We start from the raw sequence: 16600 nt of genomic DNA, 5'->3' as shown, positions 1-16600 counted from the left end.
GCGCTGTAACACGGTAGAAAATGAGATAGTTTCGTTCTCTGTGAGCGCGACTGCACGAGGTGATGGGCAAAAGTAGATGAAATGGAAGTACATTTGTCATGCTGCGGTGAAAAAAAACACCTGAAGAAACACACACATTTGGTTTGTATGTTTCATTATTTCTCTAAACTTTAACTTGCCTGCTGAAGTAACAGATTAAACAAGTAACTGATGTTGCCTTCAACAATCGTGAAGTAATATGTTACTACGAGTGGCGTCGCAGCACTACCATATACGTAGGCGCATTTTATGATATATGTCGACACATCCGGATGGGAGTGCGGCGCCCGCGAGGAGAAGGGCAAACAGGGTTTGGTTTGAAATTTATGCTTTTTTCCGTGGTGCGTAGGGATTGAATACTTAGCAAACAGAATCGTTATCGTGCATCTTATGCACTGTGCTTGTCAGCTCAAAATGCCCAGATCTGATGAGGGGCCCTTTAAGAGTGTGCGAAAAAACAGCACAATATCTGCAGCCACATTTCGTAATGATTCATTTCATTCTCCTTTTTTTTTTTCACCCTTCACTATTGGTTTGTATGCCACTGCACTGCCATTATCACTGGGATTGTCTACTCAGCTTGACACATGGTAAGAGAAGAAGAATGGAAAATGAAATCAAATTACAGCAGATGGGCCAATGCTACACCAACTGTGGCCTGAACAGCATCCACTGCAAGTGGTCTGACGATAGTCGACACATTTCCCAATATTTACTACAAACACAAAACTACTTGCAAGTTACCGCTGTTTATATGGCACTAGGTTCTCATAAAAGAGCAAAACAAGAGAAATCATACAGAGGAAAATTTTGGAAATGGTCCTTTTGGCATAGCTGGCATTCCACAACATACAAATAAATGTACACACACAAATTAAAAATGAAAAACCATTGTTCACAACCAGAAAACTAAGTGCCATAGAGATTGAGATAGCTTTACTGACTGTATTTTACAGCTCTCTCTCTATGCAATCATTATTCACTTGGAAAAAAAAATAGCTACATAAAATGGCAAAAATTAATGCATTAGCTCAATCTTTTGTCCCATTCAAACACACTAGTCATAATAATCCAATAAAACAGGAATCGGGTAAGCACCAGGCTGTTATGCCATTCAGTAAGGAAATCTAACAATTTATAGTTTCCAGCACCAACCACTTTGTTTCACACTTCGAAGTAATTTTGGAAGACCTGTAACAAGGAAGATACTATTGGCCATTGGTGTGGAACCCTAGCTTGCAGCACAAAACATGGCAACTGTAGCAGTAGTAAGAAAAAAAGTAAAGGGGGAGGGGGGGGTTGAGAAAGAGAGAGGGAGACTAATCTGAAGGGTAAGCAAGGCAAATGGTAGACAATGTTTTCAAAGTAATAAATTTTTACCAGCCCATCTGAAAACATTTCTGGCGGCAAGTAATGTGTACATGCTCACCCTTTGGTGCCGTTTCTCGATGTTTTGCTGTGACTGTCACCAGACCCTTTCTGGTCAGCAGTTCCATTTCTCTTGTTAGCCACACACGTAGAACCCTCACTGGCCTCTGTTAGGAGAGAACCACAAAGTAGCTGCAGTAGTCTGACACAAGTACTGCAGATGTCTCAACTTGAACCATCGTGAAACATTGTACATGTGCATTCCATTTGCTATATTACTCCCAGTTCTGTTTCTGTGCAATCCTGTTAATAGTAATAGCGCAATCCACTACCACATACCATAAGCACATATAATACACCGACTTTCATATTTATCCCATCAAAGTTAAGAACTTCTTCAAATTTCAACACTTCCTTCTCTAAAGTACACTCTTAAACAAAATTACATCCATTGGGTCGTACCTTACCACACAACAATAGTCATCTGTCTTGTCCGCATTTCTGTTCTATAACACTGCGAGCCAAGTACTTCCAAATCACAAACGGCATGCACGTTATCAGCATGACAGAGCATTCTCAACAGGAAAGTAGCGAGCGTAGCATCTTCAAGAAAGGAAACACAAGCAAGACAGATGATGATTATTGCTGCGTGGCAAATATACATCCCAAAGGGTGTACGTTTGTGTAAGAGTATACTGCACAGAGACTGCACTATGCAGTCTAGTTTTCGTAACATCACATTTTGTATTTCTCTGGCTTATCTGGTACAATGTGCAAGCCCTGCACTTAAAACGAGTGGGCTGGTATTTTGAGATTTCTGTGAAGCCCCTCGCCACTGCCTTTGCTATTTCATTTCCTTCACAGCAAACCAGCAACACATATATCACTGGTGGAAAAAGACTGTGGACAGGCATCGATGCCAGCCACTATGACACGCTGAAATCACTTTCTTGATTGCCAAGGTGATAGCAGCAGTACATATGCTATTTCATAAACTAGGTGATACAGTGCAATTGCCATTCAAGATTATAGTGCTAACACGCTATTTGGTAAATTCAACCTTATTTTATTTTATTTATAAGGATAAAAATGCAAGTCACTGTACATCTTCTGTAGTATTAATTTAACATAAAAATGCACTATGTCAGTATGCACAACTACAAAGAACAGAAATCTGAACGACCAGTTGCAAAACCTAAAAAAAAAAAAAAAGACCTCGAGCAAGGGGCATGCTCTAGAGGACAAAAGACACAAAAAGTAAAATGTGGATGCGTTCAGGTTAAGATGTGCATAAGGCCCCACAACCTAAGCATTCGAAGTACTACCCAGGGACACTATAACTACCATGCCTCACAGCAACATAGGGATTAAAAAATTTGCAATGTTAATGATCTCACCTGCAGTTGGATGGGCAATGCAAACAGTTAGCACTACACTGTGAGCTAGGATGACTTTTGTGCATGAAATTATTGTGTGCTGATATGATAACACAAATTCATGCAGACCTGTGCAAGGTATATCTGGCATATAAAGTCACTCTTTAACACTGACAGAGTTAATTATTTCTGAACCAAGAGTTAATTTTTTCTGAAGAATTTACAAGCTGACTGGCATTTCTTGTGCACAGATGAATCTAGATAAAAAACAAACAGATTGATTATACACTAGTGTCATACCAATTTTAAGAAAGCTATTTTACATTACCTGTTTAATATGAAACATCTGAATGATGAAGCAGCAATTTTCTTTGACAGGGCAAGCATTCAAAACAAGAAAACTATTTTGTACCCAAATTTTTAAATACTATAAATATATTCACTTCGACAGGGATTGACTGAATGGCTTCAGATTAATTTTAACCACTTGTTCTTTAACGTGCACCGATTCCTTAGCACACTATTGTCTTTGCATTCTGCCTCCTTTGGAATACAGCTGCAATAGCTACAAATTGAACCCACAAGCGCATGGTCAGCAGCAGAAGGCCATAACCAGTGAGCCATTGTCTTGGGTGCTTCAACAGTGATTAATGACTGTGATTAAATATAGAATTAAGAGAAGACACAGAAGGCAAGAAACAGATTCAAAACATTGTTTTGCCTGGTTCTTGACCTAAGCATCCCACTTTAGCCCTGTTTTACTAAGAAGCCATGTACCAAACAGCCCACCTAAACACAAGCTATAGGGCCAGTCCTTCCATACTGGCCAAGGTCTGTAGATTTATCAAGCAAACGAAGAGCCTTCGAAACCTTCAGACTTCAACCTGTTCCCGCACATGCACACCATATCATGCTCATATGAAATAAATACTCTCCTATGCTTTTAAACACAAGGAAAAATTTTTCAACAAAATGCACACAATACTTTTAGAATGCTCTATGTAGAATTGCACATATAAATAAGGCTATGCTGAAAAACATACCAGCGCATAATGTCAGAGGACAATGTGCATTCTCTAAGGCATATCCTCGTAGTAGTATTATGTCTTTGGGTATATAGTAAGGCATATCCTCACAGTAATATTGTCTATATTGCAATGCCAGTTCAAATACAAGTAAAATCTGGCATAGATAACACTGCAGTATAGTTGGGTATAGTTCATTTGTTTTGTAAAGTTTAATAACAAATGCAAACATCTGCAAAGCAAGATGAGTGAATTGAGCAGTGTAGCTCAATTCATAGTTCTGCTGTTAACAATCGCAGTACCTTTGCTGATGTGTAAGATTTAGATGCAGCTATGAATCAAACTTATTATTCTGAACACCACTTACCAGTTTGCCTCTTACATAACACTAACTTTGAACATTAGAAAATTAAGTGAGAACTCCACAATACAGAGCTGAAACAAAGGAATGACTTCATACACAAGGATCTCTCTCGGGAACAAGTGCACTTTAGTACAGTCAGTTGACTAGCCTGCATAATGCTGCAAACACACTGCTTACGGCACTATTTTTAAACTTCTCATGGACAACCATGACAATGTTGGGTTGTGAATGTGGCCAAATGGCAACAGTTGTAATACATGAGCACTTTGAGTTTCACACGAATTCATTTACAATTTTAAGCATTCCTGAAGCTCTTTACTTAGTATCATTAGCTGTGCTATATCAAAATTCTAATTTACAACTTCCCAGAACAACAACCAGGCTATGACAGATGTCATAGAAGTGGGGGGTGGGGGGGTGGGGGGGGGGTCTGTGGATTAGAGTTTACCACCTGGGGTTTTTTAATGTGCATGTAAACTCAAGTACACGAACACAGTTCATTGTGCCCATACTAGAATGTGGTTCTCACCACCCAAGGATTAAACCAGCAACCTCGTACTCAGCAGACCAGCGCCACAACCACTGCACAAGATTATTTGAACGCTCTCGCAGAACTGCAGGTAGTGCTTACTGCTCCATTGTAATACTTAGGCTGAAACATATTACAGAGACAGCTTACATACATGGCTATTTTAGTAACAGCTCATGGGACTGGACCATAAGCACTACTAAAGCCAGTTCTCTATAATGTGATAAACATTTTGTTGAGTACTGAAAGCATTATGTAAAAGGCTGCTAAAACTGCAGGCATGTAAAGTTTCCACATACCTTATTCAATCAAACCTAAGTGCCCATTCGTTTCATCTCCATCACATCCAAACTGGTGGAACATGTTTAGATTTAAAACAAATAAGACATCACAAAGTTCGGACAATAAACAAAATTTCTTATTCAGGAACTTAACAATAAACCACTCAGACTCAGAGCCATTTAAAAGTATTGATGATTAGGGAAATTAGTGCTTGCCACCACCACATATTTACTGCCACTCACCGATGTGATCACTTGACACAGGCTCCTACACATCACCATATCAGCTGTCATACTTGTCAAACACCCAACCCGCATTCAGAAACAAAGGGGATGCTTACATCTGTTTTTCTTTTTCAGACATCTCTTGTCATGAGAATGGGAGAGTACTTACATTTAAGATACAATTGTACTGCAGCCATTACCATTCAGTCCTAACAAGTAGACAATAAACTATATGGCAATGGGGCTATAGCACCTTAACTTAAGTACAGCTACTGTATATATTTAGCAAAAAGCTGCAAAAAAGTTTTTTTCACTGTTGCTCTCACCCCACCTCCCTCCTTTTTTTTTGCACTTCAGTAACATGACAGTGTCCACACATAACAAAGAAAAAATTATTGTACTCTTTCTACATATTTACCAGGCTAACAAAACTGTAGAGGAGTGATTTCTTAAAGAAACATTCAAATTCATTTTTCACTAGTAAAAAAATTTGGAAACTACTATTTCTAGACGAACAATAGGCTACAAAAGCTCTACTAAAAATTTAATAACTCAAAATGTCTGACCAGCATATTTGAGTTATGCAGCAGAGAAAACTCCACTGAAAAGCATCACTGTGCTGAAAATGCAATCCCCTTTTTCCTTTCATATGTTTACTAGCATCAAATGACATTTAAACTAATTTTAACACTTCTATTGTTTTAATACCACCACTGTTTTATTTTATTACATTGTGCTAATAAAGTATATTCAGTTGCACATGGTTATCAAGTTTTATTTGCACAGAAGGCACATTACACCACAAACAAAACATCAAATAAAGAGACCTTTCCTGTTGGTGCAGAGTATGAGAATATAAAAAACAAAAACCTTTTTCTCGCCAGATCAGCTAGTGAAAGAAAAAAGTCAAATACATCAGACAAAAACTGTATAGCTCTCTAGAAAAGTGCAACATTGTTCTATATTGCCAGTCACCTGATTATTGTGATGTTTGCTTTCTGGTGCCTTGCAAGTGCATGTGCAAGGCCCACCCACTTTGCAAGCTACATGTATTTAATAGTATTTCCAGAATAAATATGGTATGGTTCCTTTCCAAACTGATTTTCAACCTTTAATCAATGGCTTACATGCCAACGTTGTCACCAGGATTGACCAATAAGAGTGATGAAAAGGACAGGACGAGCAATGCATAGGGGGGACATGAGCTAGTTTTTTGCAGAACAGTCAAAAATGAAGTAAAGCTGCCAAAAAAGACAATGGTTAGGTTTGCGATTATCTCATTATTCTTGAGGGGAAGCAGGAAATGAGTGTCCGTAAGAACAACCTGGCATCAGTGGGAGCCAAACCAACAGTCTACAAATGAAACTTGCAATAATCTGCCAATATGGCTTAATGGCAACCGCCACTTCATCCACTTTCTTAAGTTATTACGAAAAGTGCTCAGCAACTGAAATGCGATACTCGGAGTACACGACTGCAGGAATGTTTTTCACCACTGGTGGGCATTGGGGAAACCAATCTAATGGATTTTTACAGCGAAGCTGTATATGCCTAGGTGAAACGCTCGTGGTCAGACCACAGAAACCCTCCTGCGGGGTATGAGCCATTGCATTCGTTTTGTGGAGCTCAAGCAGCGATGTTGGGCCCATCTCGCAGCTTGTGCGGCCGAGCTAGTTCGTGAAGCGGAGCTAGCTAAAGTGACAATGTCATGCCGCCACCGCAAAGCGAGATCACCAGTGGCCGAGACAGGCTGAGGATTTGGGGTTGAAAAATGTGTCCCTGTCTTTAATTAAATTAAATGTGCGTTCCCGGTGTGTCACTTGGTAACTGCAGTGGACAACCGAGTCATACACACTGTGATTAACACATTACGAAACATAAATGTGTAACATAATTCAGAAAGACTTCGATGAACCAGCTGGATTAACACAATGAACCACTCATTGCACCCCCCCATGATGGTGATATTGCGTAGCTCAACGTGCGGCATTCGAAATGAACACTATGATAAACCTAAGCCAAATGTGTGCGTAACCTCATTAAGAAACACAAGGACATAACTAATGATTGAGAAAGAGTTTATGGAACTGTCACAATTAACCCAGCAATAAACACCCGTGCCGCACATTTCAGCTTTGCTGGTTTACCATCTGTATGGGGTGCATGGGTGGTGTTCTTTTGTATCAAATGAAACTGGGTGACATTGTAATGCATCGCGACTGCATTTGGCTCCTCAACAATAACCCAGCGTTCACTCGTGGTGCAAAAAAGGCTGGCCGCCATGCAGTCCTGAGTATCGTGTTTTACTTGCTGAGCACTGTGCATAAACAATCTGGCCATGGGAGTATTAGCCAGTGACATCGCGCCGCGTGCGAAAACTGTGTATTCAGCTCTTACCGCTGATATTACGAATAATAGGATAATCACAACTGTAACCCTCGTCTTTAAATATTTTGACATTTAAAATACATGCAAGAATAGGTGATTTTTCCTATGCTTTCCCTGGCTTGACTCAATGTCTGTTGGCATCATAACGACAGTTACTTGGCCAGAAATCAAGCGAATCAAAGGTTTTCTTAATTCTTAGCTATAGTCACTTGATTTGGGAGACCACAACTTTCTCTAATATATAAAAAAAATACATCCAATTATTTCAGAAGAACGGGATTCGCACAATCACCAACGTAAAGTATGATACACACACTAAACCTATCTTGGAACAACTCAAGCTTCTGCCCACAACAGACTTATACACTGCCCCATTGATAAAGTGCTATGAACTGAGTGTGAAAAACAATGAAGCATACATTACAGCCACACAGCCCTCCAAGAAATAACTACTTTAACACACAAAACAGTGACCAACAGAAAACACCTAACACATGCACTAACTACGTAGGACCGATGATTCTATTTACACTACCAAATGCTTTAAATGAGAAACTAGTCATTTAAAACATACCATTCCAACTTTTTATTTTTAATTGCTGCATTTGAGAAAGATTTTCCATATTTTGTGCTAATTTTTGCATACCAGAAGGCACTTTTCTTTAACACATTTTTTTTTTTACTTGTATTACATTTACGATGTACTGTGCTGTTCTGTTGGAAAAGGGCACCTGCAATAACAAGCCCCTTCACAGGCTTTTTGTCTGTGTCCTCGACATCACTGTATTTTTGCATAGAGTGACGATGGAAACAAATTCGTATTCTATTTATATTGTATTATCACCTATGTCCCTGTAGTTGAGAGTTAGCACCCTTGTTATGTTCCCTTCTTATGTGCTCATTCCTGTGCTCTTTATTACATAAAGAATCAGCATGAATCTGCTAAGTTTTCTCACTGCAGGTGCAACTACAAATGGGTTTACTAAGCATGTCTGTTGGCACAACACCGGACCTTTATATAATGACACGTGCCGCGAAATGCCTGAAGTTGACAACATTTTTGAAAGCGTCTGATAACACAACGAACTAACAAAACAAGCTCCATATATCAATGAGCTTATTATCCAGTGCTGCGAGAATTATACCAGGCTTGCAAGTGGTTCTCTAATGAGAAGTCTTGATAAGTACATGAAAGTCTATACCAGCTGTATAAAAGTTTAGATATTTGCATACCATTTTCACTTTCTACTAGCATCCTATATTAGCCGGCAGAATGCCGTGCCATACAGCTGTTCAAATAGGTTTTTTGCGTTACAGTGATGTGTGTACTGACAAACACGAATGCAAGCACAAACAAAAGCAAAATATAAGAATAATGTCTGTGTGTGTGCTGCTGTGAACTGAGGTAGATTCCACAAGTTACATAGGAAAGCACAGAAAGCATATCTAAATTGCTTTTTTCTCGAAGGCATGCTTTCAGTTCAACAAAACTTTATTTTTCTGTGGCCATTTTGCATAAGTAACTTTTGTGAGTGGCTAGTCCTTGAAATGTTGGCATTAAATAAGCACTGCTCATTCTGAAAGAAAGAGCACAGCACTTTATCTTTATCTTTAATGGCAAGCAACATATTTTTACTAAACATTATGTTCTTCAGGTGCCAATTACCTCTGTCAGCTGCGATTTATTTAGTAGTAACAAATTCCTTCAACCTTTAGCATCATTAAAAACATACTGCAGCAGAACAGACTAGGAATTTGAACATTTCTACGAGATCTGTTGCACCCACAAATGTGACATCCATTTTGTGAAGTCCACAAAGAATGCTGCCGCTACGAAAAGACAATTGACTATTTCACGTGCAGGGTACTGTGAAAAAGTCTAGGAAGTTCAGAAATTTGCCTGATGTAAACTTTTACTATTTAAGAAAAGGAAATGAGCAAACCAACTACATGACAACCAACTGGTGCTATAAAGAAAACACCCAGGCATACATGCTCCGACTTTTTTCACTAGCACACTTCACATATATTACAGAATTTTGCATCATAGGTTCAATAAGAAGTTTCTTACTTTGTATGCACCACATTTTAAACAACATCATTATTTTCACTAGTAATCCTGATATTGAGGTGGTATTCTGATGTGTACAAGTGTACATTAAGTGCCTGGAGGGGATACAATCTACGACGTTTTCCATATGACCTAGAATATTTCAAAATGTCACGTAATGGAAGTCCGCTAGGCCACAGGTTACAACAGCTCAGTCTGAATTACTGAAAAAGTAATTCATGGGACTGAATCCCGGCCACGGCGGCCACATTTCGATGGGGGCATAATGCAAAAACACCTGTGTACTTAGATTTAGGTGCACGTCAAAGAACCCGAGGTGGTCCAAATTTCCGGAGTCCCTTACTATGGTGTGCCTTGTAATTAGAAAATGGTTGTGGTACTTAAAACTCCATAATTTAATAAACAGGAACGTTGGTCATGTGACGAGCAGAAATTTCAGGACAACTGATGAAATGACACCTCCCACAGAAAAATAGCAGGTACACCCTAATACATCTTAAAGGCCAGCAAGCTGCCCCCAGCAGCAGCTGAGTAGACTTTTCTATTCCAATAAGGTGTAAATAATGTGATTCAGCTAACTTTATAAATAAGTTTACATTGTGCATGTTTGAAAAACAACAATTATTATTGAATGTGACAAGGGTACAGAATAACGAACTCCAAACTTTTAAGAATAATTAACTCATTGTTAACAGTAAAACAGAGGCAAGTCTATAAGGACATGAATTTCATTCAGCAATTTCTAACAGGTGACCACTGCACACTTTGAACACAAAGAGGGATGAAAATGAACTGGCACAACTGTTATACAACAGAACATAAAAAAGGATTCGAAAGACAAAAAATATTGCGTGGCATGAAACAAAGAGCATGTGAACACAAGCTTTAAAACATGGAAAAGAAAGGCAACAGCACACTTTGTGACTTACAAAACTGTACAGATATGACAACAAATGGTAATGGAACTTGACTGTGAACAAATGTTCACATGGTAGCAAAAAATAATGAAAAGTACATTTGTTATGAAGATTTTATAAGTAAAAGCTCTACTTCAGCTGCTAAGACTTTTACATGCTCAAGTGATTCACTAATGTAGAAATACTACATATGTGTTTACACACTGACTGCCATGGCTGAGGGCTGAGAGAAAGTAACAAGCATGTTCTTCTAGAAATGGCACAACCTGTATAGCAGTAACACTATCAAGTCACATACATCGGTACCAGCATAAGGCTTCCGTAAAATGTGTAAAGCCAGGAAATAAACACATATAAGAAGCAGTCATTGTATTTTGTTGGTGTAAGAGTGTTAAAGAAACTCTGCTATGTTAAATGCATATTCACGACTACACCATTTGCCAAGGCTTCAAGCTACTTGAAGTGGCAATGTTTTTTACATTTCTCTATTGTTGTGCTAAAAAGCAGATGAAACAAGTAGTTTTCAGTACCTTCTACAGCAAAAAACGAGGAAGGCAAAGTGGGCACTCTTCAATTTCTCTACCGCATTGGCTCTTTTGTTTTCCCGATTTCTTATGCTATAGAAAAAAACATAATTGAGCCATGATGACATAAAACCTAAATTGATTTTCTTCTGACTGTGCCAACATAATAGGCCTACAATGAAATAACATGCAATGTCCAACAAAAAGTTCTACTTTCTTTTCTTTCTAATACCTATGTGAGAACCAAACCCACAAAATGACATATTTCGACAATATTCTCTTAGACTTGCCCATTTCCACTTCTCTTCTGCAATGGCCTTGTACATCTCTTTAACAATATGCTGCGACTTCAAGTGGTTTTGTCACGAAATGTGCAGGAGCAGACACTTATAATCGTTTATCACAAGACACCATGTTTCTTTCACAGTGAGAAGATAAATATTTAATGAGCCTTAACAAATTATAACATGTAACAATGACATTTTCTTTTTCCTTTGGCATAAATTATTATTGTCATTATAAGTAGTACTAGTAGTATAGCATTATAGTAGTACTAGCATTATAGTAGTATTATAAGTACTGTATGTGATGCAAAAACACAAATACACCATGGTGCAAAAAATGTCAATAACCAAACTACAGTGATCATCCTTGAAGGTACCATGTTTTGAGGTATTTGTCCAAAACTTGCAGCCAAATGCATGGACATTCTGCCAACTATCTTTTTACAAAAAGACTTCCCCATGCACTGAAAGATGAAACGTGAAACATAAATGTATAGTGGGGATGAATATTTCAGAAATTGTAGAATGTTAGAAGTACTGACTGGCTAGCTTCATATGTGCTATTGATGCGTACGCACAATAGTGAATATTAGTTATAGTTTTATTACGCTCTGTCTCATGTCTGCGAACAAGAGTAATGTACTACTGACAAAATAACTTCTTACCTCTACTTCACGATTGTTAAATACAAAAAATTTTTGCTGATGCAGCTAGTATTCCTAGCCAATATGAGCACCCATTCAAGCACTTTTTAGAGGATCCATACGAAGCATCTTTCAAGGCTGGACATAGGTCTTAATAATCATGAACTAGATGACTACCGTCTTACAAAACAAAGGCATTTTGATGACTGCACTAAATGAACCTCTGCTCAGCAAAGGGCATGATGTTACTTTTTATTGTCTATTAATGTCTTACGACTTCAAAGGTCCCAAAGAACTGGAAGAATGTGAACATTATACTAGTCCAGAAAAAGGGAGACATTATAAAGAATTGAAAAATTATAGGCTCATTAGCTTACTTCCAGTATTGTGTAAAATATTTACCAAGATAAATTCCAATTAATTAAGGGCAACACTTGACTTCAGTCAACCAAGAGAACAGGCTTCAGGAAGGGATACTCTACAATGGATCACATCCATGTCATCAAGTAATAGAGAAATCCGCAGAGTACAATCAACCTCTCTATGTGGCTTTCATAGATGACGAGAAGCCATTTGATTCAGCAGAGATACCAGCAGTCATAGAGGCATTACATAATCAAGGAGTACAGAAAACATGTGTGAACATCTTGGGAATAGCTACAAAGATTTCACAGCTACCTTGGTTCTCCAGAAGAAAAGTAGAAAGATACCTATAAAGAAAGGGGTTAGACACGGAGTCACAATCTCTCCAATGCTATTCACTGCATGTTTGGAAGAAGTATTTAAGCTATTAAACTGGCAAGGCTTAGGTGTAAGGATCAACGGCGAATACTTCAGCAACCTTTGGTTCGCCGATGACATTGCACTGTTCACCAACACTGTGAACGAGTTACAACAAACAAATAATTGAGGACTTTAGCAGAGAGAGTGTAAGAGTGGGGCTGAAGATTAATATGCAGAAGACAAAGATAATGTTCAATAGCCTGGCAAGGGAACAAGAGTTCAGGATCGCCAGTCAGCCTCTACAGTTTGTGAAGGAATACCTTTACCGAGGTCAATTACTCACAGGGGACCCAGATGATGAGAAGAAAATTTACAGAAGAATAAAAATGAGTTGGAGCACATACGGCAGGCATTGCCAGATCCTGACTGGGAGCTTACCACTATCATTGAAAAGAAAAGTGTACAATCACTACATTCTACCGGTGCTAACATATGGGGCAGTAACTGGAGACTGACAAAGAAGCTTGAGAACAAGTTGAGGACCGCGCAAAGAGCGATGGAATGAAGAATGTTAGGCATAACGTTAAGAAACATGAAGAGAGCGGTGTGGATCAGAGAGCGAATGGGGATAGCCAAAATTCTAATTGACATTAAGAGAAAGAAATGGAACTAGGCAGGTCATGTAATGAGTAGGTTAGATAACCAGTGGACCATTAGGGTTACAGAATGGGTGCCAAGAGAAGGGAGCACAGTGGAGAATGGCAGAAGATTAGGTGGGGTGATAAAATTCAGAAATTCGCAGGCACTAGCTGGAATCGGTGCAGGACAGGGGTGAATGGAGATCGCAGGGAGAGGCCTTCGTCCTGTAGTGGACATAAAATAGGCTGATGACAATGATTATAACCAGATACAGCCAACAGACAATGACGCCAAGGAAAGCATTGGGGAAATTAGCAGTGGTTAAAATTGGAATGTTGAAAATAATGAAGAAAAGAGAACTGAAAGTAAAGAAAAGGAGAACTTCTTGCCGGTGGGAGCCGAGCTCATAATCTCTGCATTACGCGTGCGTTGCACTACCAATCGTGCTATGGATATCAATTCGTCTACTCATTTGGGTGGTTATGTTTAGATCTAGCCCTAGCAATGTTAGCCAACACCACTCAGAGCCACGGTGGATGGATGTAGAACAACTTGGCTAACATCCTAGGGCTAGATCTACTAAACACAAATACCTAGGGTAGCGGACGAATTGACAGCCATAGCACAATTGGTAGTGCAATGCACGCGTAATACGGAGGTTATGGGCATGGCTTCCACTGGTGACTCTTTTCGTCCACTTTAATTTCACTTTTCTTTATTATTTTCTACATTACAATTTCAACTACAGCTAATTTCCCCAGTGCTCACCTTGGCTTCCTTGTCTGTTGGCTTTATCAGGTCATAATTAACAAAATCGATCCCCTTGGTTGCCCTTCTCTAGTTTATCGTCTAAGTAACATTTAACAATACTATAATTACTTTTTACTCATAACATGCCTACGACTGCACCCAACACTTCACAAGATACTAACTGCACCACTAACTTGAGGACAACAAAATTCGAAAAAAAAAAACATAATTCACAGTATTATATCAATACAATTTGCAGAATACCTGTCTCATTCCTGTGACTTAAGGGTGACAGCTATTGAAACAGAGGCACAAGCTGATCATATTATTTTGATAAATAATACCCATGTTACCACAATAAAGGCTTTAAATGATTATTTAGAATTACAAAATTGCACCTTGCTCTAAAATGATATCCCGTGAGCAGAAGTGGGAACATACTCACTGATGAAAGACGAAACTGCTATGCTACTTGGGAAAATTTACCAAAAAAGATGGTATGTGGTCATGCATGGGTGTATTATAGTGTGCACTGTGCTTGCACGAGGTGACCAAACTGAATTTATTCACGCTTTTAAACTGCTACAAATGAAGAATGCTCCTTACATACTGCTGCTTGTAGAACTTAAGAATGATGAATTTGCCTGCTTTGTGGCTGTCTAAATAAGTACAGCAGAACTGGCCTGACATATTTGTTAGAATGATTCTGTATGCGACAATGTAGAGCTGCTTTAGATGAAAGTCAGGATTTTAAAAATGTCGTGAAACTGTGTTTATGGCAATAACTAGCTCACCCTGCTTGTTAGCACAAGCAGCAAACCATTTATCATGCCATTATTTTTACTGTTGAATTAGAAACTTACGACAATTAACAATGAATTTGAAGTTATAGTGTATCTAATGCATTAGGAAAATGGTTTTTAGTGACTGCAACTTAGGTTTACTGTAAACAATCATGTATTGGCAAGCTCTATGTTCAAGATAGTTGGCCCAAAATACTCTCAGAATAACTTTCTAACATGAAAAAATTTCTATACCTAAGCTGATTTATTGTCATGTGCAGTACAAGTTGTCTGCAGAACTGATTTTTCATAGAGTGTGAGTGATCCGCAAGAATTAGATCCTTATAAGAACTAAGTCACTTAATGCATGCCTAAATGAAGGCACTTCAGAGGAATGAAGAGTTGCTTCATAAAAAGAATTTGCACGGCGAATATGCTTATCCCTACGTAAGACCCACAACAACATGCACAAAAGCATGCACAGGCAGGTACAAAATTTTGTGGGTCTGCGAGCAGCTGCCAAAACTGCCCTCTTGCGCCCTCCGACGATGCAAGTGCCTGGTGTTGAGACATGGCACTGCACGTGCGCATCTTGTTGTGCTCATGTGCCTGCAATATGCAATACCAGGTGCTTCATTTGTCAAAGGGTACAAGAATGCACAGCTTGGCATATGCTCGCAGATCCCACAAAATTTTGTCCCCACCTGTACAACCAGTATAATATTTCTGAAAACCACTTTTTGTAGCACTCTAAATTACCAAGTGAGCCCTAAGCTAATTGCAGGCAGGAACAGCACACTCAATACAGTACACAACATTTCAGTATATAATGTAGCAGCACTTCACGTGAATGTAGAAAGTGAAAGGAAATCATGGAGTCAATTTACACCAAGTAAAGTAAAGAGCACTTATACAGCAAGGAACAGGGTATTTGAAAATTAGAAGGAGTATTCATGTGGTATTTACAACCGCTTGCAAACCTGCACTCAGCCACCATATTCCTACAGATCACCCAAACAGCACATAAACCTTCACTGAAACCACATATGCACAAACAGAGAAACCCACATCCATCGAAACAGGAGAGTTGATAAAACTTCACAAACGCACAACAGGCAAATTTACAACTGCAGTATCTAACTTCTGCACGCAAAAGTACGTATATATTTCCAGCTTTCACCAGATCCTGTTACGTAAGGGATAGTAACAAGAGATACACCTCTGAAAAGACCTACAGGTAGCAAAGATCACTTGTAAACATCGAAAAGCGTGGGAATATGAGAAAGTAAACAGATGGTAAAGAACAGAGTTCAATGTGCACAAATGATTCATTCAGTGAAATGGCTGGGACACATAATGCTTTAAGTGCATGATAGTGCCAAGTATTAACAAGCAAGTGCCTGAAGTCAATGACTATGTTCCATGACCACCTTCCTTGTTTGTTATCTAGGTTTCCCCTCTCACCTTTGCAGATTTCTTTGTTCCTATCTGCACCTGCCCTTCAATCATCCCATGATGATGAAGGCACGTGCAGGTGACAAAACCCTTATTAGGTTGAACCTTTTCAATTTCACAAAGCTCAACATATCAGTTTCGATTCACCGAGTTTGATACCTCAAAATCCAGATTTAAGAATGATAAACTCAATGCAAAGCCCACAGCAGAATTTGA

The 16600-nt window shown here is 38.9% G+C and overlaps 1 protein-coding gene across 3 annotated transcripts in view; it reads right to left on the bottom strand.

Moving 5' to 3' along the window:
• The window catches only part of ncm (pre-mRNA-splicing factor nucampholin), a 113537-nt gene that overhangs the window by 87711 nt on the left and 9226 nt on the right, over positions 1-16600 (bottom strand). For all 3 annotated transcript variants that reach the window (XM_065425874.1, XM_065425875.1, XM_065425876.2), the window contains exon 4: positions 1469-1574. In XM_065425874.1, the coding sequence (XP_065281946.1) occupies positions 1469-1574 (106 nt within the window). The remainder of the gene's footprint in view (positions 1-1468; positions 1575-16600) is intronic.

Source organism: Dermacentor albipictus, chromosome 1, assembly GCF_038994185.2.
Source record: "Dermacentor albipictus isolate Rhodes 1998 colony chromosome 1, USDA_Dalb.pri_finalv2, whole genome shotgun sequence".
Taxonomy (NCBI): domain Eukaryota; kingdom Metazoa; phylum Arthropoda; class Arachnida; order Ixodida; family Ixodidae; genus Dermacentor; species Dermacentor albipictus.
Note: the sequence above shows the minus strand (reverse complement) of the source record. Positions and strands in the feature narration are given on the sequence as shown.